This window comes from Thunnus maccoyii, chromosome 15 (genome assembly GCF_910596095.1).
Source record: "Thunnus maccoyii chromosome 15, fThuMac1.1, whole genome shotgun sequence".
In the NCBI taxonomy this organism is placed as follows: Eukaryota; Metazoa; Chordata; class Actinopteri; order Scombriformes; family Scombridae; genus Thunnus; species Thunnus maccoyii.
In genome coordinates, this window is record NC_056547.1 from 5,603,296 (window position 1) to 5,631,115 (window position 27,820).

Sequence of the window (27,820 nt, forward strand, 5' to 3'; positions counted from 1 at the left end):
TTAATATGCATCTCTCTGTTTACTGTGTGTGTGTGTGTGTGTGTGTGTGTGTGTGTGTACTGAGTAATAAACCTGTTAGACTTTTCTATTCCCTGTTGTTGTGAATGTTAAACACTGGATCACATTTTGTCTAACAAGGTCTGTATAATAAAGTCTTATCTAGTGGTGGATAAACACTATTAAAGGGTCAGTTCACCCAAAATAAGGCTTCAAACTAATAATAAACAGCATTTTTGGGTTGTGGATGCTGGTCGGGATAAAACAAGACATTTTAGGTGGTTGCATCTTGAGTTTGGAAACTGTGATCAACATTTTTTACCATTTTCTGATATTTTATGGACCAAATGGAAAACAAAGGACAGATAATGGAAATAATCGTTAGTTGCAGCCCTGTTACACAATTCATTCTGAAAGTTTTGCATCAGGCGTAAATACAAAAATAAATCAATCAGTCAATCAATAATTCTCCTGTCATTGCTTCCTACATCACTCCTGCTCTCTGCTTATCACAAGTCCAGATTGAACTTCTCCACGAGGGTCAGAAGAGGTGAACAGAAAGCTGTGAATCTGAGTCCAGCTTAACACCGCCGGCTGGTCTTTATTCCCTCCTGTAATTTGCTCATTTTCTTACTTTAATGACTGTAATGAATTCAGTAATTTGTGCTTAAGTAGGGGGAGTGGTGGGATGGAGGATGGGGGGGGGCGTGGGGGGGGGGGGGGTGTTGCTCCCCAGTGTTGAGCCTCAAATTGCTCCCTCAGGTGTGGAAACACAGGTAGGCGGAGCTGAGTTGAGAAACACAATAGGTGGACGCAAACATGCACTTTTCCTCCCACTCGCACTGTAACGAGGTTTTACTGAATATTTACAGTTAGATACAAACCACAATATTCTTTTTGATGCTCAAGTTACTTAATTTACCTATTCTGTGATCAGATACTTCCTGGTTTAATTTTAAAAAAACAGTAATTTTTGACTTCATTTAGGTACCAGTATCAAAAAACCAAATCAGATCTATTAACTGTATACTTTGGTTTTTGTGCAGCTTATATGGATGAATGAGGAGAAAATAAAGCTGTTAAAGCTGAAATGATCAGTCAATTATTCAATTAGTCGATTATCAGCCAACATATTTTATGTTTTGTCATTTAACGTGCAAAAATGCTAAATATTCACTAATTCCAGCCTCCAAAATCTTAAAATTTGCTGATTTTCTTTGTTTTTTTATCACAGTAAAGTGAATATCTTTGGAGTTTCTGAACTGTTGTTAAGAGAAATCAGCAATTTGGTCTCTTTAAACTTTTTTTCACTATTGATTCATCTAGTTATTATTTCTTTGATAAGATTTGTAGACTTTTGTCTAAAAAAAATGCCAAAAAATAGTGAAAATGTCCATCACAATTCAATGTAATGTCTTCAAATAGTGTTTTATGTTTGACCAACAGTTCAAAACTTAAAGATACTCAATTAATATTCATATAAAACAGTAAAAAGAACACGTGTGAAGCTGGAAACTAGCAAACATTTAACATTTTTGCTTCACAAACACCTAAAGATTAATTACAGTCAATATGAGCCTGTGGTCTAAAAGAAAACACAACAGAAAGAGTCAAATTTCATCAAACAAGACACAAACAAGGTTTAGAGGGATTTTTTTTTTATTGTTATTATCAATTAAACAGTATGGTTTCTACAAATGCAAGAATTGATCACCAATAACAAAAGGGTTGCACATTTGTGAGACCTTTGATTGGATATTCTTGGAAATAGACATATAAGGGGATGTAATAAATGTATCATACAATTTGAGGTATGCAGAGTAGCTTTGAGAATACAAATGTGCCCATGAACCCCCCACCGCCCGCCCGCCCCCCCCCTCCCCTGGTGGTTATGGTTAACACACACACACACACACAGCCACACATACACTCACATACATACATACAGGCACACAGATTAATCAGGGGAGCGTTTAAACTGAACATGGATTACGACATCTGTATCAGACCTTCGGAGGGATGAGGAGAAATGATGAGAGAGACGTTAAAAATACAACTGAATTTTCATGTTTAATTTACATTTCCTCCTTTTTTTTTTGTTTGCCTCTTTCTCTTTTTAAAATTCAACGAGATGTTTTCATCGTAAAAACCACCAGAGCCTTTTTTCCCCTGTCACAATACATTCTCCTCCGCAACCCACTTAAGCAACAACGCCATTTTTTTTCCCTCTTTTGCTTGTATTGCAACTTTAAAAAGCTGTAAATACTGTATGTTGAGTTTCAAAACTTTTGTGCCCTTAAAATCCTGCTAAGAAGAGCACGAACGAGAGAAAACTAATCGCTTTTTGCAGACGGCAGCGTCGCAAACTCATCAGCCGAGTGACATCACAGGCGTCGTGACGTCATAAATGAACTCACTCAGCTGTTCTGCTCAAATACCGAAACTTGATAAATTTACATTTTTCAAACGTTTGTTTGAAAAGTCCTCGCTTTGGTGAACGTAGCTCGACAAGAAAAGCCGTGATTGATCAATGCCCCCCTCCCTCCCACAATTTAACACTACAGGCCTTTTTAAAATTCATTACAAGTTGATATGAACACGTAACGGATCACGTCTCGGGTCTTAAAATCGGCTTCATGTGCATTCGCTGAAGACGCCAAAAAAAAAAAGTTTGGTCAAAAATGAGGTTCAGCATTCCTAAGAAGAAGAAGAAGAAGAAGAAGAAGAAGAAGACACTGAGAGTTACACACATGGGGCACACAAATTAAAACAGAGACGCATGTACATTTACACACACAAACATACGCGCCGTGACATCATCAGTCAGCACTATGACATCATCAACACTGGCCTCTGACATCGTCATGCGGTTCGTCTTTTCTCTTTGATTGCATCAGCTCTTTTTCTTCTCTTTTTGAATACAAACGTTTGTTGTTGGTTTTTTTTTAAACTTTTCTTTGTTGTTTTTTGTTTTTTTCTCCATTTAAATTCCACTAGAAAGTTTGAATATTGAAAATCGAGGATTATACATTAAAATTCACAGAGATTTAAAAAAATAAATACATGTTTAAGTAAAAGACAGAAACAAACAAACAAAAAAAAAAGATAGTCGATCATGATAAGAGTGTCCGTAGTCTGATCGAGGAGGGGAATCGTAACACGTGTGATCGTAAAACATTAACACATGAGCACATGAAACATAGGAAATGTAATAAAAAAAAAAAAAAGACTGGCAGGAAGCTTTGCTCGGTTATCAATCATGTCTGTCTTTATCGAAATGCAACTCAGAGGAGGAAAACCTCAAACAAGGCCTTATGAGTCCCTTAAACCCCTTTAAAAAAAGGGGAAATCCAGCCCGAAAGACTAGAAGGTCCATCTCACAGCCAGGAAAACAGAGAATTATACAAAATATGACATCAACGTGACCACCTTTTCTCCGATACTGTTTCGAAAAAAACAAACAAACAAGCATGGTCGTGGTGGTGTTTTTTTTTTTTTAATGTTACACAGAAGTCCCTCAAATCTCACAAAAGGGGGGTACAAAGATGTTGAAGAATTTCCTTGCATGTTTCTATTTTCTCTCTCCACACTTCTACAACAAGAAGAAGAAGAAGAAGAAGAAAGAATGAGTGAACGTACAGTATGCACAACAGCATGCCTCCTGACACCGACACGCAGAAGAAATGAATACAAACGAAAGAGAAGCAGACACTGTACAGAGCACAGACACACATAGATAATTCGGTATAGCCCTTGGTGTGAAGTGTCCGTTGCCCCCCCCCCCACGCCCCCCGCCGCCTCAAACCCGTCTGCCCCCTTTTTTCCTTCATATGAGGTGAGCAGCTGAACTGTTAACATGTGGCATCGTAGAAGTACAGAAGTGTTTATTGAATACCGGTCGGCGGCAAAAAGAAACCCCCCCCCCCTCGACTCTCTCTACAAACTCGCAATGAAAACTTTTGAGGGGGTGTGTGTGCTAATGTTTGACCCATACAGAGCTGATGGGTTCTTCTTTAATGAAGTCAAGGGTCTAATTCCAAAATATTTGATTAATTATTACGCAAAGGGTCACAGCACAATGTTTCATAGATGGCACACCCACTAGATTTCACAGTACAGGCTTTAAGCTAGCTAAAATTCATACTCCAAAGTGGATTTTACTTTTTAAGGCCCAGTCACACCAGAAAGTGGCATGTCTTTGCGAAACTGCGGGTTTCTAAGTGTTTGGTGATGAAGGGATTAATCACAGGGCTTATTGGTAAACTACTGTAGTTGCTAACCGCTAATAGGCTAGCCATATATAGTCACAATAGCTCAGGGCTTATTGGTAAACTACTGTAGCTGCTAACCGCTAACAGGCTAGCAATATTTAGTCACAATAGCTCCCCGGCTTTTCTATTTTCTCTGTACTGGGCTGTTTAATCACCACTGGCATTTTATTCACAGGATTGTACATCATTTAATTCAATAAAGAGTTACCAAAGAAGGAAAAACAACAATTTCCAGAGCTAACAAGTTCACTAACAATTAGCTTGCTAGCTCGGTCGCTAACAAGACAACAAGTTCACACAATTTCTTCAAAAGACGTATTTGTACCACTGACTCCAGTGTCTGCAAACCATCCACGTTTTGTGGAGCAGGTTATACGACGAAAAAGGAGCTTAAATACAAGTAAATGGTGCAACAGCTAATAAGCAAGTAGCCTTCTCCATTTTAAACAAAAGGTCCACATTGAAATACGGCTTGCTGTTGGTCAACGGCGCAAATTCTGGTGTCAAAGTCCACCAAACTTGAATTTTGCGCCAAAAATTTGCATTAATTTCATTGGAATCTCATTGATTTCACAGTGAAATTTTGCCATTTAAATGCTGGTGTGAATGGGCCTTTATGGCAGTTTGTATCAACGTTAAGTATTGTTTTTATTTCCCCCCCCCAAAATGGTATTTATTTTATTTCTATCTAGAGCAAATCAAGCCATAAAGGCAATCAAGTGACTGCTTTACTGTACTTGGCGAGATAATTTTTGCAGAGCATGTTTTACTTTCATGATAGTCCAATCACAACTAGAGAAATAAATGACAGGCGGCTCACATGTCCAGCCATCGAGTTACAAACCGGCTGGCTAAAAGATAAATGTTTTCAACCAAGTATACACAAAGTCCTACAGGGCTCAGTAATGTTAATACTATTATTATTCATAGGTTAAGTTCATACAAAAGCAACCGTTTGGTTTTTAAATACCTCTATAAATACAAAGACAAGCAAACCTGTCTGTCTCTGCCTCAGTGCTCTCTATCCAACCACAGTGGATTCAAAGACTGTCGGAGCGTTCGAGGACTCAGAGGACAGTGCAATAAAACTCAAGGACAATTCAACAATTTTGACTCAGAGGGGTATCCATCAATAGAAGTCACGGCAGATACCCAGCAGCCTTTAAACTGCGCTCACAACATGGTTTTTTTTTTGCTCTTTTTAAATGGACATTTCTGTCTTCCCTTTACAGAGAATGGCTGATTATTCTCTTCTCCGAACCACAAAGTGACAAGGAGAAAATCAATTGGCTATACTCGCTTTGAGATTTATGTCGTCATCCACCACTTTTGTTTTAGGAAGGGTGTGGTGGGAGAGGGGTGGGTGGGGGGGGCCTGATTGCTGCTTGTTCTCAGGACAGAGTGCAGCCCTGTGAAGCAGCCAGCAGAGATCAAACCTCCTCGTTTCCTTTTTCCAGTTACCGTCCTGTTTCTGCTCATCTCTCCACTTCATCTTCCCGCTAAATGCCTCACCACTTCCCTTCTCTCGTTCCCGTCTGCCTCTTCGGCTTCTTTACAACTTCAGCCTTCGGATCTCGCTCTTCCTCGCTCCGTCTTCCGTCTTCTCACACTGTCACTTCGTTCTTACTCCCAGTCCGCAGTCCCTGCCCTCCCCCTCCTCCGGGGATGAAGTGGAGCTGTTCGATGGTGTTCTGCCTCTTGCTGGCGAAAGCCATCCGTCGGGCGTTTGGGTGGCCTCCGACCGCTCCTCCACCACCTCCGCCTCCTCCGTGGCCCCCGTGGGGTTCCCAGCCGCCGTGCATGCCCATCCCGGACATGGGGGCGGAGCTGCGTTCGTGGTCGTGGCCTGGCGTCGGGTGGGAGTTCATCTTAATCATGTGATGGCGATCCATGGACGGCGTGACGCAGATGTTCTGTTGCGACTGGGCCTTCTGGTGGTGGCTGAGCCGGCCCATCGTAGGCACCATCCCACCTCCTGGACCTCTGTCGCCTCCTCCAACCATCAGGCCCACCGTCATCAGCCGGTCCTCCAGACGATCCGGTGAAACCAGGAGCCTCTCGTGGGACCTGGAACCACAGACTTGTTTATCTTTTCTGCTAGTAAAGCAACTGACAACAGACAGCAATGAACATGCATGCATGGAGAGAAATTATATTGGCAATTTTAATACAAATTAGTTGTTGCCTCCTCGTAAGACTTCCAAAATTAAATAATTTGCAAGCATCTGAACCAACTAAAATGTCTGTTAGTAGCCAGTTTACTGTATTTTTGATGTTATTGGCCAGTCAGGTGTCTTGGACATTGCTTTAAGTGATCAGAAAATGATTGTCTGCACTCATGTGGTATCTAAATCCCAGATAAATCCTGAAAAATTTAGCTTTTTCTAGGTTCAGATGACAGTGCTCAGTCGAGGGATTTGGGATTGGTCTTATGTCCGTACGGTATCATACTCCACCGGGAGCATTTCAGAAGCAGAGTATTTTGCTCCAGAGATCACAAACATGACTAGCTGCCGCGTCACAGCCGGAACATGACGCAGCCTCGCCCGGTCGGATCAAGCTGTAGGGCGTTGACTTTGTTTAAAGAGCATTTTATAGTATTTGTACTTGATGTAGTCGCTCCAATGAAGGAGACCAAAGTACAAATGACATCAGTGATTCCCAATTTTAAATGAGTTTCAAGTCCTTTCTAAGTATTTCTTGATCACATTAAATATTTGTGAATAAATAAAGTTAAAGTTAAAATTAAAACATCCTCAGCTATAAATTAATAAGAGTTTTACACTCATAACCTGAGGGTGAGTTGGTTATCTGTGATTGATTAGATCTGATTGATAGAGACATCGCCCAGGCAACACAAGCAAAACAAATCTGTCGTGCACGAGGACCAACAGACCGACTGACGCCTCACCGTTTCTAAAGCTACACTAGGAACCAGCGAGTGTAGCTAAAAAAAGAGTCAAATGAGGTAAAAGGTTGAACTGGAACAGAATTTCTGTCTTATGCAACTTTAATTGAATGTACCTTCATCTTGTCAGGTGCTTAAATTTTTAATTACAGTCACTTATTCTACTCTTAACTATTTAATTTGATGTTTTTCTTTATGAAATTTGTCTCATCTTCTCATATTTTTATGATCTTTCATCTCTTTTCTCTCATCTCTTTTCTCACCTGCGGAGCGTCTGAGAGGTGGAGCTCCTGCTGGTGCTCATCATGGCTTTGTAGTACTGGTGTTGCTGGTTCTTGGACAGGCGGGACAAGGTGTTGCCCTCTCCGAGAGCCAGCAGCTGGTCCTGGGAGCGTACGCGTCGCGGCGGCCTGTCGAAGGTGGAGCTGGTGTACTGCGTCTGGGCGGGGAGCGGGTACGGGTTCGGTGTGGAGGCGGGGATGTGGAGCCGGGGCCGGGAGCCGTGGAGGGGAAGCGTTCCCCTGGATCCCAGCGTGTAGTCGCCTCCCCAGGGCAGGTGGTGCTGAGAGGAGTGGAAGGACGGCGGAGCGTTGTTGGAGCGACGTTTGGAGGAGTAGTAGCTGGAGTACTCGTCCAGTTCTTTCTCTGGTTCGGCAGGAGACACAGAGAGAATTTTTTCAATTTATTAACGAATCGTTTGGTTTTTACATTTTTGAAAAATCACAGTTTGCAAAAGTGATATCTTCAAATACTTTTTTATTTCTAACCAACAATCCAAATTCCAAAGATATTCAAGTTATGATAGAAAAAAGGGAAAAAGCTGTAAAAAGGTTTTTTGTCATTGATTTGTAAATGTTCAAATTTCTGTTTTTATGAGAACTTTTAGGTCTTCTCATTCATGTTGATAAAATTTGTAAAAAAAATCAGTGATACTGCTCATTAAATGAACATCTTAACATCTATAAATCCTTTCACAACTGGACAAACTCCAATCCATTGATGAAGATAATACAATATGTCCAAAAGCTCCTAAATGGACCTCATTGTTTGATTGTTTTCTCAACTGCTTTTCCTCAAGGTCAAGACAGAACTTTGAACCTCAAAAGAAATGATTGAAGTAGAGGGAGACAGGATAGTAAAGCGAAGAAATTAAGCAGGAAGAAGAAGAAATAACAAAAGATGACAGACGTGAGGCGAGAGAGCGGTGAAAATGAGTAAAGTAACGCAAAACAGAAGGACAATGTCAAAAAGGACAAATGAAAGAAGCCGTGACAGATGTGTGGTAGAAAACACCTTTAAAGAGAAGAGACGAGCGTAAAAAGGGGGAAGAGCTGAGGTTTAAAGAGGCGGAGATGTCAGAGAGAGATAGACAATAAAACAGAGTCAGAGGAGGACGGACAGAGGAGAGGAGAGAAATGGTGAAAAGGGAGTGAAAGAGAGATAAACATGCATATTGTATGAGGCGTAAAAGAATAAAGGTAACAAGGTTAAAGAGAGAAAAGAGCAAAAGATAAGTTAAGTTAAAAACAAGATGATGAGAGCAGAACGAGACGTGACGACATAAACGACACGAACATAAAGAAAATAAAGAATGAAAGAAAGAAGGAAGGAGACATTGAGGGAACGGTTAGTGAGGGTTCATTAAATAGTGAAATACAGTGTTTCTGTGCTTTCTGCTCCATAGCCTGAGACCGCTTTAATCTTCAAAGCATTTCCATGGAAGCAGCTCCCCAAGAGCCAATTTAAACCTGACCTTTAACCAGCCACCTCTCTACCTCTTCCTCCTCTCTCTCTCTCTCTCTCTCTCTCGCCTTTTCTTTTCTCTCTTTGTCTCCCTTTCCCCTCCTTTCCTCTCCTCCTCTTGTGTTTGTTCTTCTCCGTCTTCCTCGTCCTCCTCTCTACTCTTTGCGCTTTCTTTTATTTTCAACTTTCAGTTTTCTTTACCTTCCTCCCTCCTGCTCTCAAGGTTTTACCGACTTATCTTTCTCTCCTCTGATGTCCTCACCCTCTCCCTTTCTTTCGCTCCCTCTCTGTTTACTCCCTTCCCGTAAGGCCAAATTATCTGGAGGTTTCTCCCTGGCCGCCGACCGCAGACAAAGAAGCCTTTATCAGTGTCCTTTTCTTGCAGCGCCGTATGGGGAACTAACATCAAAAGGAGCAGGTTTCATACAATGGTTAGCGAGAGGCCGTATTCCTTCTCTTTGTGTCGCAGTGACAACATTTTAGTTTCTTTTTCGAGGGGTGTTCCACCAAAACTGACATTCAAGATGGGGTTTGTTTTCCTGCAAAAGAAGATATTTAACCTCCATAAAAAATGTCTGTTTTGCTTTTTCAAGTCACTGACTGATTAAACCTGGTTCACAGCAGATTCTACACGTTTCTTTTGAAGTGATCGGTGTCTGGTAGCTCCGCTCTGGGAAATAAAATCAGATGGTGCAAAGTAAGTGATGTTTCATGTATCAAAGAAAAAGAAGAACTGGCTAAATCAGGTTGAAACCAAATCTCCACCCTCCAAACTTTGATCACATGCACTAAAGGCTCTAAATCTGTTTCTCTGGGGTTTTTTTTTTTTTTTACAATGACTATGTGTGAAATATCAGCCTCATCACATTGATAAACTTACATCTAATAGACAAATATTTGTGCAATATATCCATCTATATACCTTTAGATATATACATTGTTAGATAAGCTCTACACTCTTTCAGTCGAGGGTGAGAAGTGGCAGAGCAGGTGGAGAAAATTGCACCACCTGCAAAAACTCTCAAAGAGAAAATACAAAATGAAGCCGTCACGGTTCGGTCGACGCTCTTTGAATCACAGGTGGAAGATCCTGTTGATATTCTGCGGTTCCCCAAAAAGTTTACTTGAATTTCTAGAACTGGTTTCTATGCTGCGCCTATAAAAACGTGTGTATAAATTCTGTCGTCTGAGGCTAATTAAGTGATAAAGAAACGGCGAGAAAAGGACAATGAAAGAAAAAATGTGGTGAAAGGGGGGCTGATTAAACATCTATCTGCATCTTTTTTGCCAAACACACAAGTCAGTTCTGATGATGTGAACCGTGATGAGCTGCCGGACGGCTGCGATTAACGCCACCGTTGCATAAATGAGAAGACGAAGGGAAGCGGGATGACCTCTGAATGTGTCTGACGTGTAACGCGTTGAAGCCTTTTTCCTTTTCCAAACACCGCTCTGCATTGTCTGCCGAGGTGTTTTTCTTCCTTTTGATCGAACTGAAATAATAAAAAGAGTCTCATCTGGATTCCTCTTTCACCTCATTATTGCCTTCACACACACACACACACACATTTACACGCTCGTACGATTCCCCCCGTGTAGTAACCATCCATCACTCAGCCTGCAGAGGCGACTCCCCTCCCCCCCCTGCAGTCTTCAGCAATCAGAGGGCGAGAGAGGTAGACAGACAAAGAGAGAGAGAGAGAGAGAGAGAGGTTGCCAGCCTCTCAAACGCCGTCTCTTCCCCGTCGAAGGCAGCCGAGCCCCTGCAGACCCGGCCAGCCGACACCCCTCCCCCCCTATCTACACATCTACACTTTCCCCACGATCCTCTCTTCCACCGTCTGTCTCTCCATTCTTCACCGTCTGCTCGGACAATCTCTTGTCTTTTCTTTTTTCTTCTCTATCCTTATTTGCCCAATCAGCTCTCCTCTGGTCAACCAGCCTCTTTCTCTACATCTTTTCTCTCCTTTTTTTGCTTTTTAACCCTTTCCTTTCCTTTCTTTCAAGCCCCTCTTCCTCTCCCTCCCTCTTCTTTGCTGTATATGTCTCTAATTACTTGATTTCCTCCTCCATCTTTCTGTCACTCCCTTTCTTTTCCTTCGTTCCCAACATTTCCCTTCTTCTCGTCATCCATCTCACACATTTTCTCCTTCCTCTTCCTCCTCTTATTTGTCAGTCCCCCCACCCCCCCCCACCACAGTCCCCTCATCCCTCATTCACGATCCTTCTATTATGTTTCACTTTGTTTACTTTACTGTTATGACTGTTTAGCTGAAACGGTTTACACATTCAGACTATAGTGACATGGTTATTTAGCTCTGCGGATGAGTCATAAATCTCCTGGCAGCCATGTCTGCCTGCTGCCGTGATGGAGGTTCGCTGAGGAATCGGCTCTGTGGATAAATAATAAAGTGTCAACCAGGTCAGAAAAAGAGCGGGTTACCTGGAAAGAAAGTGATGGCGGTGTCGGAGGGGGGTAGGATTGTTTACCTGAGAAAAACTGGTTTATTGTTTGATTGGTAGAGGAGTCAGGAGCAGGTGTCCCAAAACCAAAACCCCTTCTGGTGCACCAAGTATTTCTGTATTAATGGTGAAATTTCCCCAGCTGACAAAATTATGTCGGCCTAGTTTACTGCCAACGTAACACAGGGACAAGTTCATCATTCTACCTGTGTAACCTGCTGATTACACACATGGACTCATAGTGGCGTTCTCTCTCGACTCTCATGATCCTGAAGCTTGAGGGTGTTTTTAACACTCAGCAGTTATTCTCTCTTGTTGCCAATGAACTGCAAAGCCTCTTAAAAGTGACGTGTTTCCATACATTGTCTTATTTAAGTGTCAATCATTTAAGGTTTTTTGTTTGAAGTTGGAATAGAAAATGGACCTTTCCAAGCTTTCCAGGTCTTGTTCTTGGACAAAGTCTTGCTAGCATGTTTGTCAAGGTTCACTTCCCATCATATGTCATCCTTTCATGTCCATATGGGTGGAAAACGGTGTAATATTTATGCTAATATCTGACTACAAACCACTTATAGCCACTATGCAACTGGCATTAACAATATCACTACAGTGGTTAACTGACCAGACACAGTAGGCAACTAACAAGCTGACGTTGTGGGAATAATCCACAAAACTTTTGAGTATCAAATACTCACCTTCTGTCGGCTTCAACTGTGAGTCTGAAAAGTGTGTGACGACGGCTGTATTCGTCTTGGATTCTCAGAGGTTACAATGGATTCCTGTGGCGACCGAGAGTCCCGACAGGAAAGTGACATAACGTTTTTTGAACCGATCCTGCTGCAAAATACACCCTCCGATGTTGATCCGTTTGTTAGGTAAGTCCCAAATAGTCATAATTTCGCCAATAAACCACTAAATATGTGGCTTACCACTGAGCTTTGGAGCTAAGATGAGGTTAAAGCACAACACGGTGGTGGTAAAGTGGTGTATTTAGCTCTATTGTTGAGTGTTTGAAACATACTGAACATAAGGATCAACAGCAGAGAAGTGGATTATACTGTAGGAGTTGTTTTGACACATTTTGACCCATTTTTGCTGAGTCTCTGGGTTTCCACTCGAATCCATTATAACCGTTGTGAGTCCGAGCCGACTGTACTCGTCGTCATCTGTGAAGGAGCGAGATACAAACTCTCCAGCGCCACCTTTCAAGCCTAAATTATGATTTTTTTGTTTCTTTAAAAACGCAGAATGTTAGATTTAATACAACTGTATTTAGCCACCGCAGCACACGGACTTGGCAATATGGCTGCCGGCTGTTGTGTTGCATCACCTTAAACCCCTCTGCGTTCCCTAATAATCAATAACTCCCACTTGCTCTTTCCCTCCATCTCTCCCACAGGTTTTCGTCTTTGCCTCCCTTGTTCTCCCTTTCCTGCCTTTCCACTCTCACTCCACCCTGCCCCCCACATCCCTTTATCTCGCCCCCCCTCTCCCGGCTCACCCAGCCTCTTCAGGGAGCTGTAGCGGTTGATCTCGGGTTTCATGGCTGTCTCATAAGACGGCGGCAGCTGGGCCAGGTTGTGGAAGGAGTGGGAGAAGGAAGCGTGGCTGCTGTTGTGTCTCATGCCTCCGCCGATGATGCTGCCACCGGGGACGCCGACAACGCCGGGGCCTTTACCGCTACCTGAAAGCAGCGAGGCCCCAGAGGAGAGCTGGGGGGTGTTGTTCATACGGGGTCCACGCTCTGGAGAGCGATAGAGGAAAGGAGAGGGAGAGGAAAACGGGGTGAAGGAAGGAGGACAAGGGAGAGCAAGTGAGGAAGAGAGGGAGAGAAGATAGGAGGGAAATAAAAAAGAAGAGGAAGAAAGAAGATAGATAGAGGAACAGCACATTGAGAGGCAGAAAAATTAGAGAAAAAGAAAGAAAGGGGGGAAAGGAAAAGGGTTTAATAAGACAAATAAAAAGATAGATATAGAAATGGATGAAAAAAAAATGAAGAAAAAAGGGAGAAGAAGCAGAAGAAAAAGGAGAGACAGAACGAGAGAAGAGAAGAAGATACAAGTTGGTTAATAATCAGTAAACACAGGAAGTGCCTCCAAGCTCCATGGTGACCATCTATAAATACACTTTTCATCCGAGGCTCTAACACAACTCATATCAAACACATGTACATACATTAAAAAATACACAGATAGCATATCTGGGGGGGAAATCTATATACATACACATTCACATTTATGCAAAGTGCAAAAGCAGCACATCGATCGATACACATAAAAATGATTTATCTTATGTAAGATTAGCAGCGTGGGGGGGGGGGGGGGGGGGGGGGGGGGGGCAGGGGGGGGGGGGGGGTGGGGGTGCATGGGTCTGTTTTGCAACATGTATACTCATTTCACTTACATCATACGAGTACATTCATATTTTTCCATACGGCAAACAGACGGCACTTATAATGACCCCAACATGTAGGCGCACTGTCGGTGACCTGACATGTGTAGGTTGTGTACATTTAAAACGGGGGGACGATGACCTCACATCTAACGCACGTTGCCCATTGCTGGATCATCACTGAAGAGCAGTTTGAGATGTCAGATTTATAAAAAAAAAAAACTTTATTAACTGCTGGTTGTCAGCAGCTGATGTAAAAGACAAAAAAAAGATAAAAAATGTGAGAATACAGAAATATAAAGCAGCAATAAAAGGTTACGTAACTCTGGTAAATTGGCCATTTGCTGTTGTTTCCTGTCTTGCAGACAGACACAATCGATGTCGAGTCTATTCAGGGGGTTCCAGGGTGGTAATGGTTATGGGCTGCGATCTTGTTAAGATTACTGCTGGACATATACTGGTCATTGACCATTGACAGTAATGGGCAATAATGGCCAATAATGTCTGTGTTAAGCGTCACCCGGGGAACACACACCACATCGACGTCTGTACCGTGCATGTTACACACACGGTAGGAAAAAAAAAAAAAAAAAGCAATGCTAGCTCTGAGCTCATATGATTTTTTTTTAAAGCATGAACATGTTGAAGGTTGTAGGAAACACAAGTAGAAAGCATCAAATGTTGGATTAAATGTTGCAGAATCATCCTGGTAATTTCCAACAGTACAAGGAAATCGATTTTTGTGGAAACACCTACGACGGCTGACGGAGAGGTTTGATAACGTTTGTCGTGGAAAAATGAACTTAGTTCAACGTGTGCGGAGTATCTGAGTCAGAGAGTTGAAGTGTTCTGTTCTCTCTCGCGTCCTCCCGGGAGGCCCGTTAACGTTATCTAACACGAGGAGAGTGAGGACCAAACCAAAGAAAACACAGGTCGAACGTCCAGATAAAAGTCTCAGATCTTAAAACTTTCAAGGATGAATTGTCCTGAATGAACCAAAGTCTTCATGATTCATGACTCAGATTGTGCAAATACATTAAAGAATGAATTCAAATAACTTCACTGAGATTATTTAACAACCTCCTTTATATTTAGTTTAATTCATCACCCGATATTAAAAGCAAAACCTTCAGAACTACAACAGAACTACAGAATAAGTAAAGCTTTTTATATTTTCAATTTAGAAAGATGATTCTCAAATATTTTGTAGTAATTTAATTTCCTGCAATAATGAACACACTCATAAGTTTGCTTAAAACATTTATCTATCTATTTATCTATCTATTAATTATTTATACACTATATCCTATGCATGTATTAGTGTGTGTGTGTGTATTTTTAACTGTGAGAGGTCATTAAGCTCTTTGAAATATGAAATTTAATTGTTAAAGTGTATGTTCCTTATTTTATTAAATGTTTTACATAATAAGAGGAAGTTCATCTCCGTCTCACGTCTCGCTCCAAAGTTAATAAATACAACTTTACCTGCTGGTTAACAACTTACAGCAGCTGCTACATAACACTGACAATCTTTTCTAACAGCACATATAAAAGCAGCATTTTTTGCTAAAAGTTCATTAGTTTAATTATTTATTCTAATATGTACTCTAACTGGGATGTTTTGTCTGCTTTCTTGTGTAATTCAGCGTCCTCAGAATTAATCGGCAGCGTCGTATTTCCGCTGTTGCAGCCGTTCCAGGTGCACCGAATTAACCTTCAACAACACTGATAAGAATAAAATTTAACATTTTTTTTAACCAGTGTAATTTAAGAAGCTTGTGCTAGCATTGATTTTTTTTTTTTTTTTCTTGTTGCAAAGCCTGGGGAAACAGACTCAGGTAAGGGCAGTGACCTCACTTAAGCCAAGACCTCCGTTAATGTGTCGTGTCAGCTGTAAGCACATCACTACTACACAGAAAGAAGGAGAAGAAGAAGAAGAAGAAGCACATTTGGAAGCAGGCTTGTGGTGGTGGTGGTGGTTGGTGAGGTGGGGGGGGGGGCAGACAGGCTTGCATTAAGCAGAGGAGGAGGAGGCCAGACAACTTCTAGCTCTTACGAAAAGATGTGTCACTCTCAACACGACCGTGTGACGTGAAGTGAACAGCGTCATTATAAACATACATATATATATGTGTGTTAAAGCAAAACCAGTAGTGTTGACAATGGCACAGCTGTTTTAAGAGCTCAAGGACAAGAGGCCGTCATACCAACAACAAGACAGACAGACAGTGTGGGTCATGAGGCCGTAACGTCCGGCCGGTAGCGCGCTGCGCCGCCGCCGCAGCCGCAGCCGCAGCCGCCGCCTGCGCTGCTAACCAGGAGGCTTACCGATGGTAGCAGAGTGTTTGGGGCTGGAAGCAGACCCCTGCTGGTTAAAATGGTGGTGCAAGTTCCCAGCTGCGAAGAGAGCAGAGCCAACAAACTGATGGACAACCACTCGAGAGACAAGAGAGGCGTGTGTCGAGTAAGCATTTGTGTCAATAAAGAGACAGACAGAGAGAGAGAGAGGACAGAGAGAGACAGGGGAGAGAGAGAGAAAGCCCCTCCAGGAATCAGCTTTTTTTTTCTGCAGTTGTTTCATATTTTTCCACAATAAATATCTCCGACTACAAGTCGAGATAAAATGACTTTTCATGTCTTTCTGGGCGGCAGATGAAGGATAATGAGATGTAGTTTGAGTGTAAGAGGTTCAGTTTACTGTGAAGTGATTCATTCAACCTGTTTATTGTTGTTTGTATAATGTGAAACAGATTGTTTTGAACGAGCCCGGTCCAAAAAATAAAAAGCACTCAAGTAATCAATGGTGCAGCTCCTGTGATATAAAGTGCTACTATTGTTGTCACAGACAATAACAAACAGATTTGAGGATATTTTCATTTGTTAAAAACTACTTAAAGTTCTGCAAAAATGATAAAAGTCAGCAAAATCCTGGAGAGATTCACACAAGAGACAGAAGCAGAGCGACAGAGAGACAGAACAGAAGTAAAGAGAGAAATGAAATGTGCGTGTTTAGACTATATATATATATATATATATATAAATATATATATCTGTGACCTGTTACAGTAAAATAAAGCAAATACATCCACCACTCTCAAATCCGTCGCTCAGAGGGGAAAAAAAGTTTGTCAAATTTCTGCAAAAACATTTGCTGGAAACAAGAAATTCTGCATTTAGCTATAATGTGAATGTGTGAGTGACATTTTTATCTCATCAGAAACAAAACAAAGCTGCTTGATGTACATGAATAAAACAACCAACATGTTGAATTTGTCTTGTTGTCATTATCAGCCTATTTACTGCAAACAACAAGTGCCAAAACTTTAAAATAATGCATCTTTTTATCGGCTGAGCAGCTTTTTATACAGAAATGTGAAACAAATACTGTCAAGAAGATTCATCAAAGATATATTAATAGTTATAAATGAACATTAAAAAAGCCACTGCATTAAAATGTAAATATATTATCCTTAAACTAACTGGTAGTTTGATTTGTCACAGATATTCTATCTCCAATAAAAACTGAGATAAATCCTTGAATAATATTAAAAACATCAGGAGTTAGAGTAAGTTATTGGTCCCCAGTGACATAATGAGCATTTAGCTGATTAATAAGTTTTTAACATCAAAGTATAACATCTAGTTAACTTTGCTGTCTATAAATGACAAGTTTTCATATAAATCTGCAACAGGAGAGAGAATTAACCACAGAAGAAGAACACTTCCTGTTTCAGAAATAATATCAGTTTCAATAAATGTTTTGAAAGGTTGAGATAGAGACTAAAAAAAGTAAATTAATTTATATCTTTTTGTTGCGTTTACGTTCATTTTTACTGCACATGGATGGATTTTCATGGTCCTCATCACATATGTGGTTAAATTTAGAGATAATCTCCTTTATGTGAGACACAGAGTACTACAAGAACTAAAACTAGGATTATTATATATTTCTGCTTCATTTAAACCACTAAGATGATCCTGTCACTCCTAAACAGCAGCGTCTGGCAACGTTTCAGCCACAATAAATGTATTCCACCTGAAGTGTGATGTGTGTTACTGGTATTGAGATCTGATTTTACCATCCGTGTCACTGGGGACGCAAGTTCAGACCGTTTTAGCAGGAGATCTCTGGTCACTTACTGCGGTTGTCTTTGCTCTGCAGGATGGGGGTGTAGAGGTTTTTGGATGTCCGTCCGTCTGAGGTGGTGGTGGTCATCACTGCGGTGTTGTTCCTCTCCCCCTGCTGCACGGGGCTCGACTGGTGACGCAAGATATCCACCAGCGACCTGACACAGCAGAGGACGGACAGAAGGACGAGGGCGGGAGAGAGAGAGAGAGACAAAAGGTCAGGACGGACGAGAGGCACGAAGAAACGGAGGAAACGGAGACGAGAAGGGAAACAAGATAATCAGACAACTACAAAACCCAGAAAACTGATCTTATCATCACCAGTATTGATTCTGGACAACTTTCAAAGTATATTAAACTGTAAAATTTTGTCTTTTTCATGAATTCACCCAAATTTATAGGCTTCTATGTACACTTTTCAAATAGGAAATGAATGTATGTTTATTTAATAAGTACAGAAATATAGGTGCTCTTGATATACATAGTGAAACGTGCCAAAATGTATCATTATTGTTATTATGATCTCTGTCTAAAGGCTGCCTTTAGTTTTGATGTTGCATGTTGATGTCTGGGTTTAAGACAAGACATGATACGTTACAGCAAAACCAGACGTAACTCAGAGGTAGAGAAACTGGAAGCCAGAATCTGTAACTTGGCGTTTATTTGGTCACAAGATCCATGTGAGTCTTGTTGGAACAATAGTTTGCAGGATGTGTGGATGTAAATGAACCAAATGCAAAAATAAGTAAACTTTGCATTTAGGTTTGGAACAAGTAAAACATCTTTGATGCAAATCTCTTTTCAGACGTGCACTTCATGAAGAATACATGTCAGTCTCATGTTTGAATAAGACTCTGAGTCACAACACAAATGCAGTCACATGAACAACAAGACAGCACGACTCCCACAGATACCAAATGTTGTATCTGTCATTACATGATAAACTGATGAATCCAGCAATATTACATGTTTCCATGTCTGAAAGGGGGGTTAGGACGTCCAGGTTCACTTTGGTATTACTGTGTAAAAACAACAGAGAGAAACGGTTATTCAACCCGACAGACTCCTGTCCTCCGGTCTCACCTGGGCATGTTGATGTCCCTGTTTCGGGGTCGACGCGCCACCTTGCTGAAGGCGATCCTGACACCGACAGCCACCACCAACGTGAAGGAGATCACCCCTCCGATCACATAGGCCGTACTGCGTTTAGAAGAAAAGCACATCGGCTCACTGAGCACAGCAGCGAAAAGGAAAATGTTGTTTTTTTTACTTTTACTGCATCATCATCATCAGGGGCGGATTTAGTGATTTGGGGGCAGATTCAATGAAGTCCTGCATTCCTGATTTTAAGTTATTAGCACAATGTACGTACATTTACTTAACATCTGTTCAAGGTGGAGCTCATTTTAGCTGTTCTATATACCGCCTGATAGTTTAATCTATAATGACACATCATATTTTATTTGTTGATAATATAGTTTGTGTGTAAAGTCTTCTGTAAAGTAAGAAGCTGTCAGTAACAAGATGTACAGTACAGTACAGTGTTTCCTTCTGAAACAGAAGGAACCAAATCCCTCCCAGTAGAAGTGGAGAAGAAATAAAATGGAAATATTAAAGTACATGTACCTCATAATTGCAAACATTGCAATGATTTTTTTTAAAAGTGCTTAGGGGCCCTTTTGTACGTAATTTCAGGGTATAATGAGTTAGAATAGACACATAATTTTATATGTTTCATATCTGAACATCATAATAAATCTGTAGCTGTTTGGGGTTCCTATCAGTTGGGGGTCCCAGGTGTCGCCTACCTTTTAGTTTAGTGGTAAAATCCGCCCCTGATCATCATGTACTGTATTACTTATGACTGATGTATTCAAACCTTTTAGCACAACAGAAAAAAATCAATGCAGTATCACAAAACATGACAAATAAATGTAACGAGACAAATAAGAGTGTGGTAAAAAAAAAAAGTACAAATACTTTTAGAAGTTGGACCAGGTAATCAAGTCTAACTTGGCCAGTCATGTACAGTGTTATTATGATATATCACTGTGGTGAGAGAACAACAACAACATATACTATAACTTCATGATTGCTACTTGTATTACTACTAGGCTACTTCTCTTGCTACTGCTACAATTGGGTTTTATCAACATTAAAAATTGGAAAATACAAGCTGGAAATTCCACTGTAAATTTAGGGAGATGGCTAAATGCAGCAAGGAAAATAAAGTTTTTTCCCCTCATCTTTCAAATAAAACAGATCAAGCAAGATCAGGTAGAAGTAAAGGTGTAAGATAGCAGGTGTGACTAGGACGGATGTTTACTCTGACAAAATAATGACATAACCTTGTACTTCCCCTTTAACGGCCTCAAATCCTGCTTCTTGTTTAAAAACCGGTCTAGACTCTGACCTGCTGTTCTGCTGCTGGAGCGTCTCAAAATCCGGGTCAGGCTTCCCTGTAGGCACGGTGACAGGGACCTGCGGGTCTGCCCAGACAGGGGAGATGTAGTTGTTGCAGGACTCCTGGTCTAACCGGTTCCTCTGGTGCTCGCAGCAGAACCGGTAGTGGCAGGTGCCGCAGCAGTAGATGTAGCTGCCCTTGGAGCAGTTGAACGTGCTGTCAAAGTGCCCCATAACGTCGAAGTAACCCCTGCAGGACGAATTTAACCAAAGAAATGTGTCACAAAACTACACAGTGTCCCAGTTAAGAGTCCTCTATGCCCCTAAAACCTGATCTGGGTGATCTGGAGGGTGAACAACTCTGAGCAGATGAATATTTTGGGTCACTGAAGCATTTTCTCCTCTGTCTAATCTGAAGAGTTCAGGGTGTCATATGAGCAAAAATAGAGGAAATGCTGCTAATTTTGTTGCTTGGGCTGTTTAATCTTATGACAAATATGACATCAACATTTAATAAATCGTTCAATCAAGTCTGAATGAACATTAATCAACATTTCATTTGGAGTTTTACGTTAAAAAGTTGAATGTGTTTGTCTGTCATCACTGTGTTTTTGATTGCCTAAACATAGCGGCTGTTGATAGCTGTACAGCGTGTAGCTCGCCAACACACAACTGATTTAGAGCTGATTAGACGTCGCCTAGCAACAGCAAGACGCCTCTCAGTGCAAAATGTGAGCTTCAGTGAGATCCAGATCAGAGCTGCAGGAGGAAGAAGAAGCATGATGCGCCTCACTTTTATGGCATCCAGTGTGACTGTCATCCTACACAAACGAAAACAAAAACTGCAGGAACAGTTCAGGCTCATCGTTTTCAGTTTATTACCAGGTTGTCTTTAAAGGAGAAGCAGTTGGAAGTGGTTTTCACAGAGATTGTTGTTGTTGTTTTATTTGTTTTGATCAGATTTCCACTTGTAGTTTAATATTTGAAATATATACTGACAAATTCAGCTTTTAGAAGATAAAAACTGAAAATAATGAGCCCCAACATGCTCCACACATCATGTTTTCTTTGCTTGTACCTGCACACGTCCACATCCACCAGTTGTCTGGGAGGTGGAGCCACCTGGGCCGCACCGAGGGGAGGCTTCAGGGCTTCAGCCGTCATGTTCCTTGGCAACATGGTCTGAGGGAGGGGCTTTGGAGGGAGCTCGGCCATAACCGGTGGATCATCTCCGTCCTCCACCTCGGCCGCTTTCGGCGCCACTTTGGGCCCGGCGGGCAGCGGCGGCAGGCGCGGCTTGTAGCCGGTCAGGAGGAACAAGGTGCTCGTTTTGGCACCAGCCGCAGCGGAGCCACTGCTGCTGCTGCTGCTGCTGGTCAGAGTCCTTACATCACTATCCACAGCGCGTCTCTCCGTGGTGATGGTTACCGTGGAAACAGCAAGGCAGGAGAAAAGCAGGAGGACGAGGGACGAGCAAAACATCCCTCTTGAAATTACAGGTTTCATTGTTTTATCACAAAGTTCTTGAGCCGTTTTCTTTTTTTTTTAAATAAAAAAAAAAAAAATCACAGGAACAGCTCCGAATCCGCTGTGAAGCGTCAGCGTCCTCTTTCAAAGATTTGACTTATAAAAACCTTCAGTATGAAAAGTTTTCACTCCAGTTTGATGAACTAGTCCCCTTCTTGTTTTATACACACACACACACACACACACACGCACACTGCACGGATGCAATGTTCAGCAGATTGACTTAATTCAAGCAATGTTTCATGAATGTGTTTGGCATTTCACTCCTTTCATTTGAATGTAAACATTTCTTTCTTTATTCAAATCCTTCTGTTGAGCAGCTTTTGTAAACATTGAGGTCTTTCAGAGTTTTTAGGCCCTGTGCGATCTGCCTGTGAGATGGCTGTAGTTCTGAAATAATCAATTTGAATGAAAACTTTTATTAGTTATAAATAGAATAACAGGGGTTTGTTTTATGGCAGCAGGCGTCGGGTATTTAATTTTGGTCTGTCAGTCGACAAAGTGACATTTTACAGTCTGTTGGCCAAAATTGAAAATCTTTTTAAATAGGCAGTAATTTATTTATTTTTTTTACATTTTCTGTAAACAAAAAAACTGTAAACTCTTAATATAACGACCCCCCCGGCACAAAAAAAAGGGGTCTTATATCTCCTACCGAAGAGTTTTCTGGGAGTTGTTCAGGGCACGAAATTTTACAATTCACGTAAGAAACTAGAATGGAAAATGTAGTCTGTAAACATTTAGCGCTGTATGTAAACTTTATTCTTCACGCTTGATGAGCTTTTAACGGATGCTGGATGTATTCTCGTTTGGCACTTCTGTTGTCCTGTGTGGATAACTGATGTGTAAAATCATACATGGAAGAAGAAAAAGAAAAAAAAAGTTTAAAAATCAAATATTCAAGCTCTGTGTGTCTCGTGTCTGTAAACAACAGTGCTGGCAGCTTTTAAAGATTTCAGCTTTTTTTTTTTTTTTTTTTTTTTTGGTGAACAAGCTGATGGGAAGTCAGTCTAAATTTGGCACAAGCTGTGACTTAAAATGTTGTTTCTTTTGCATCACGCTCACAAATTCGCCCGACGAATAAGTCCTCCTCTCTGAAAAGAGGGAACGGAACATTTCAGCAGAGTCGATAAAGGTCAATATGCTTGAGATTTTGGTTTAAATCGGAGTAAAACAGGGAATTTAGAGTAATAAACGTGCTGCTAAATGACAGCGTTAAGCAGCGTAAAAACGTTAAGAAAACAGTTCAATAAATGAGCATGTCAAGGCATTCACAAAAGAGTGAGAAACAGCGAGGAAACGGTGACAGAGTTACAGAAAGAAAAGAAGCGATAGAAAACGGGGGAGGATCTATGTGCGCTCGATACCCTCGCGTGAGTGTCTTTGCTCTGAATTTAGCTTGGCCCAACAGAAGAGAACGAAGGAGGGCTTGGGCCCGGTTCTAGCAGGGCAGCGAGGTTCTGCCCACAGAACAGACATGAAAATATCCGGATTCATCCGTCAAACACAGAGGAACACGGAAAAACGACGACCGGAACTCCAAAAAACCGTTCACGCTGCCACGCTGACGCTCGACACCGCGGATTCAGCGCGATCCGGAGAGACGCGGGTAGAAAAGTCGGAGCTTACAAAGCTTCTGTTCTTTCATCTAAACGTATTAAATTTAGGGTTTCTTCTCACTAACAGTTTCTTCGTTGACTCCCTGAATGCGTACGTGTGCACCGATGTGTTTCAAGATCACTTTGTTTGAAGGAAACATAAGTGAGGTGTGTTTTTTTTTTTTTTAAATGTGAAAGGTATTTGTATGGCTGGTGTTCAGTATGGCTTTAGGTTATATGTTCCTTTTTCTTTTTTAAAAACTTGATCTCCTTCCACGAAAAAAAATGTAAATACAGTGAAAGGTTTTAAATTGCATGTTTTTAGTAGAATAAAAGGAAGAATGCAAAAAAAAAAAAAAAGGTTCGAAGAGGTCACCGGAATAGATAAAGGGGCCTTTTCAGGTTGTTCGGAGCGGCGTAATCGAACGCCACGTATGGAAGAAACAGAAGACGACAAAAAGAGCGAGAGGGCTCTCTCGCTTAAGCGACTGGAAGAAAGAGATAGGCAAAGTGTCAACAGTGTTTCACAGCGCGGACTGAGACGATGGTATATCTCCAAGCCTTTGAGATAGCAGCAGCAGCGGCGGCGGCGGCGGCGGCGGTACAGCACTGCTGCCTATTTATCAGGTTAGACGTGGCTTCTGTCGCCTGTCAGTCAAACGCCGTCCCGCTGAAGCCTTCAAATGTTTTTCAGACGGCGTTCGGAGCGCGGCGGCGTGTTATCACTGCTTACCACATGCCTCCTGTGGTGTAGCGACTACACGACCGCAGACAAAACCATCGACCGGAGGATCTGTTTATAAAGCACTTTGAACCAATAATGCACTGATCATCGTCCCAGTATGAAAGAAATCTCAGTTTCAGCATTAAGAGCAGCAACTACGCAAACACCGACTGAAGACAACGGATATAAAGTTTTAAATATCTCTGTGATGAATGTGTTGAGATTAAATATGATTCAATGGGATGTAGGGTTGTTAAAAATGTCTGTAGGTTGAAGGGGGTATAAATAAAGCTGGATCCTGTACTTTAACAGTTACTAAATCTGGTATTCAAAGCTATATGACTAAATAAACTCTGTATATGATGATTCTGTAGGTGGTTACTTTTGTAGATGTTTTTTGCTTCTTCTCTTGACACAGTCAGTTTGGCACCTGGTTTTGGTTTTGCTTGGAACAAAACAGCAGACAAGAGAGGGACGAGGATTGAAATCTCAATAAATATAGAGGCAAAGGAGCAGGAGCGGGGAGCCTCTGCTTTGAAAGCAGCTGAGAAAATACCCCAGAATGCCTCCACGTGATACGGAGGACAAGTAGGCTCCAAATTCTCTCTCTTGTTTCTTCTTTCTCTTACAGATCCACGTCCACTTGTTCACCGGTTTTCACACTGCAAGAAAAGAGCACAACATGCAGAGTGTAAGTATATATTCAGAAGAAAAATGTCAGCAAAATAGCAGCAACGTTCACTGAGGTAACAGAGTAAAATCCTTCTAGTACAGGGATATTACCACGATAATCATCAAACTTTTATGTAACACTGCTACATAGTAAAAATACTTCACACCATGATTGCTTAGGATTTAACTAAACTGAACAAACTGTATTTTGTTGAGCCCTTCAAATGGACAAACATCAAAAAATACTAAAAACACCACAAACAAAAGCTGGTCGGTTTAAGAAAGTTGACTGGAAATGACTTTAAATGCAGCTCATTGTCTCTTTCTCTTAGATTATGTGCATATTCTGGCTGTTAATAGTTATGAAAGAACCAAAAAATCCTGCACAAAATCCATCACTTGAACTTTCTTAACCATAAATTAGCCATTAGGGATGCACAATATTGGATTTTTTGTCGATATCCGATATGCCGATATTTCCATCTCATTGTGGCCGATTGCCGATGCCGATACTGATATATGCACATATTTTTTTCCAGCCGGCTGAGGAGACTATTACACATGCAATCATTGATTTTGACAAGTATGATTAAGAAAGACAATATATGAAGGAAGACTGGAGTTCAGGAGCTCAGCGTTAAACTTTAATGAACCTGCCAAGCAGGTGGAGCAGTAGAGTTTTCTTTGAGTTTATTAGACAGACAGGATTAATGTGTAGGATTTAATCTTTGGTCCACACTCCAGAGCAGAAGGTGGCGGTAATACACCTAATACGCTGGTTGCCAACCGCCGTTACAAACCAAAAAGAAGATTTTTTTTTCCAAACAGAGTGGTACATCCTGTCAGCCGAGGTGTTACCTATCTGTGCAGCCGAACATAGCAGCTCTTCCGCGGACTATTTTACCCTGACGGTCCCGGTGCTTCCTCCGGTTGGATCCACACGGAGAGCGCGGGGGCTAACATTAGCTGAGAGGCTAGCGGAGCGTTAGCGGCAGCACGGCCGGAGGGAAGCACAGCCAGAAGAAGCAGCTGGTCTGACGGGCAGCTGAGTGAAGTGCAGCCTGCGGAGTAAGCACCGGGACCGTCAGGGTGAAACAGTCCGTGGAGGGAAGCACAGTTATGCAGCGGAGGAGAAGGCAACAAATCAGCCTCTCTTAATCATCATCATTATATCGGCCGATACCGATGACGTGCCGATAATATCGGGCATCCCTACTAGCCATGTATCATTAGGTCAGTTAGCTATTGTTAGCATAGCAAGTCATGGTTACAGTAGCTAGACCTGAATAAACAAGGAGCCTGGTTCACTGGTCCTGCTGTGTATCAGTTTGACTGGTAAAAAGGTGTTTTCTTGTGGTTTATTTAAATAAAACTGGTAATAAAGACAGGAGAGCTGTGCTGTGTTCAATGACGGTAATGGAGATGATTGGCGGTATTGTTACCATCAGAATGTTTCATTACAGTATATAGGATAGTAAAAACAGTATACTGGTACATCTCTAATTCAGTATACTGGTCTTCCTAATTACAACAGAACATAAATATTTGGAAAGTTTTAATTTAAGTTCTCAAAATCCTGCAATCTGTTGTCAGTAAACGGCAACTCATTTCTGTTTACTAGTACAGACAGTCTATAATGAGTCCAGATTTCTCTGCTATTTATCATAAACAGACAGTTCAGGGTTTTTTTTTCAGACATTTGGCTTCCTGTGTGAAGAAGTGCACACACACAAACACACGACACCAGATTCTATTATGGGGATATGGGGCAAAGTCTACAGGAAGTCGGTTATTAGTGACACCGGGAGGTTAGGAGTACATGTATATACTACTGTTGCCTTGAGCAGTTTTCACTACAGCGTCTCCAATGCTTGATTAAACTTGAAATTATGCTTTACTGCGGGACCTATAGCACATATACTAGTTCACACACACACACACTCATAAATATGTGTGTGTGTATATATATGAAACATCAGCTGACAGAGGAGATGGGAGCAGCCGTGATCTGACTTTGATAAAAAGAGAGCAGGCGACATGACAGCTGCCATATGGACTCTTCTGACAGAAGGACAGAGGCAAGAGAGACCACAGATGTGTGTGTGTGTGTGTGTGTGTGTGTGTGTGTGTGTGTTTTTTCTGTTTACAGAATGAGGCCTGCAGCTCCAGGAATGGGAGGGGCTCAGTACTACTGTCAGGGAAAAAATCTCCTCCAACATCGACCGTATTTAAACTATGTGACCATAAACTACATATACTGAGCGACTTTCTTGACCTCTGTGATGATACCAAGCAACTACTGCTACTGTATAAGAAAAGGTTAAAGTCCTTTTGGAGTCCTTTTCCAGGACCTTCAACTCGCTCAGAGGCCGTCCTTATTACACTACTTTAGGCGCAACAAAGTTCAGATGGCGGCCGGCTTCACCACCCAGATAGCGTATGGAATTGGGCCACTTCAGGCGGTCTTTTTCTGGCCTGGACAGAATGGATGTGAGCCTGAAATGGCCCACATGTAAAATAGCAAATATCCCCAATGAAATGTAGGCGTTTTCTGGTAAAGATGTGGTGCTCTCAGGTATGTGTTTTATGGATGTGGGCCAGTTCTGGTTTATCTGGCTTGCTTGTGATCTAGATCTGGGAAACAGAAGCGGACCGCCCAAGTACCATCATTCCACGCGGTATGTGGGCCGGATGAAAGTGCCGAAAGTGTCGGGTGATCTGGGCTGCAGCAATTTTGTTATCTGGGCACGGTTTCGCTCTTGGCGGCTCACGTTACCGCAGTAAACGATGATGACAGGTGAGATTTTATTTGAGTGGCATTTCACAAATGCCAGATTGGGAGCAGCCTCTCCTCTTCCACTCAGTGTACAGCCTGTGCATTGCACATTTTAATGTAGGTTGAGATAAAAAAAACATGGCGTCACAAAAAGCCGTCATGAGGAAGATAATCCAGCTCAAGTTCAGCCACCGTTCTCAACCCACCTTCTCCTTCGCC

At 41.7% G+C, this 27,820-nt stretch overlaps 1 protein-coding gene across 1 annotated transcript; it reads right to left on the reverse strand.

Annotated features, from left to right (window-relative positions):
* Positions 1-3,801: 3,801 nt before the first annotated feature.
* LOC121912499 (protein shisa-7-like) lies at positions 3,802-24,553 on the reverse strand. Its single transcript, XM_042434636.1, has 7 exons — positions 21,383-24,553; positions 20,315-20,554; positions 18,985-19,101; positions 17,914-18,059; positions 12,884-13,126; positions 7,440-7,821; positions 3,802-6,335 (listed from the first exon to the last, which is right to left on the reverse strand). The coding sequence occupies exons 1-7, from the start codon at positions 21,808-21,810 to the stop codon at positions 5,873-5,875; spliced, it is 2,019 nt and encodes a 672-aa protein (XP_042290570.1). The 5' UTR covers positions 21,811-24,553; the 3' UTR covers positions 3,802-5,872.
* Positions 24,554-27,820: the final 3,267 nt, after the last annotated feature.

Bases quoted from the DNA above. Each gene is read 5' to 3' on its own strand.
- LOC121912499 (XM_042434636.1), bottom strand. From the start codon at position 21,810: ATGAAACCTGTAATTTCAAGAGGGATGTTTTGCTCGTCCCTCGTCCTC. The intron at 19,102-20,314 runs GTCAGAGTCTAG...TTCTAAACGCAG, and splicing joins CTCCAGCAGCAGAACAGCAG to TACGGCCTATGTGATCGGAG. The intron at 6,336-7,439 runs GTGAGAAAAGAG...CTGTGGTTCCAG, and splicing joins ACCTCTCAGACGCTCCGCAG to GTCCCACGAGAGGCTCCTGG.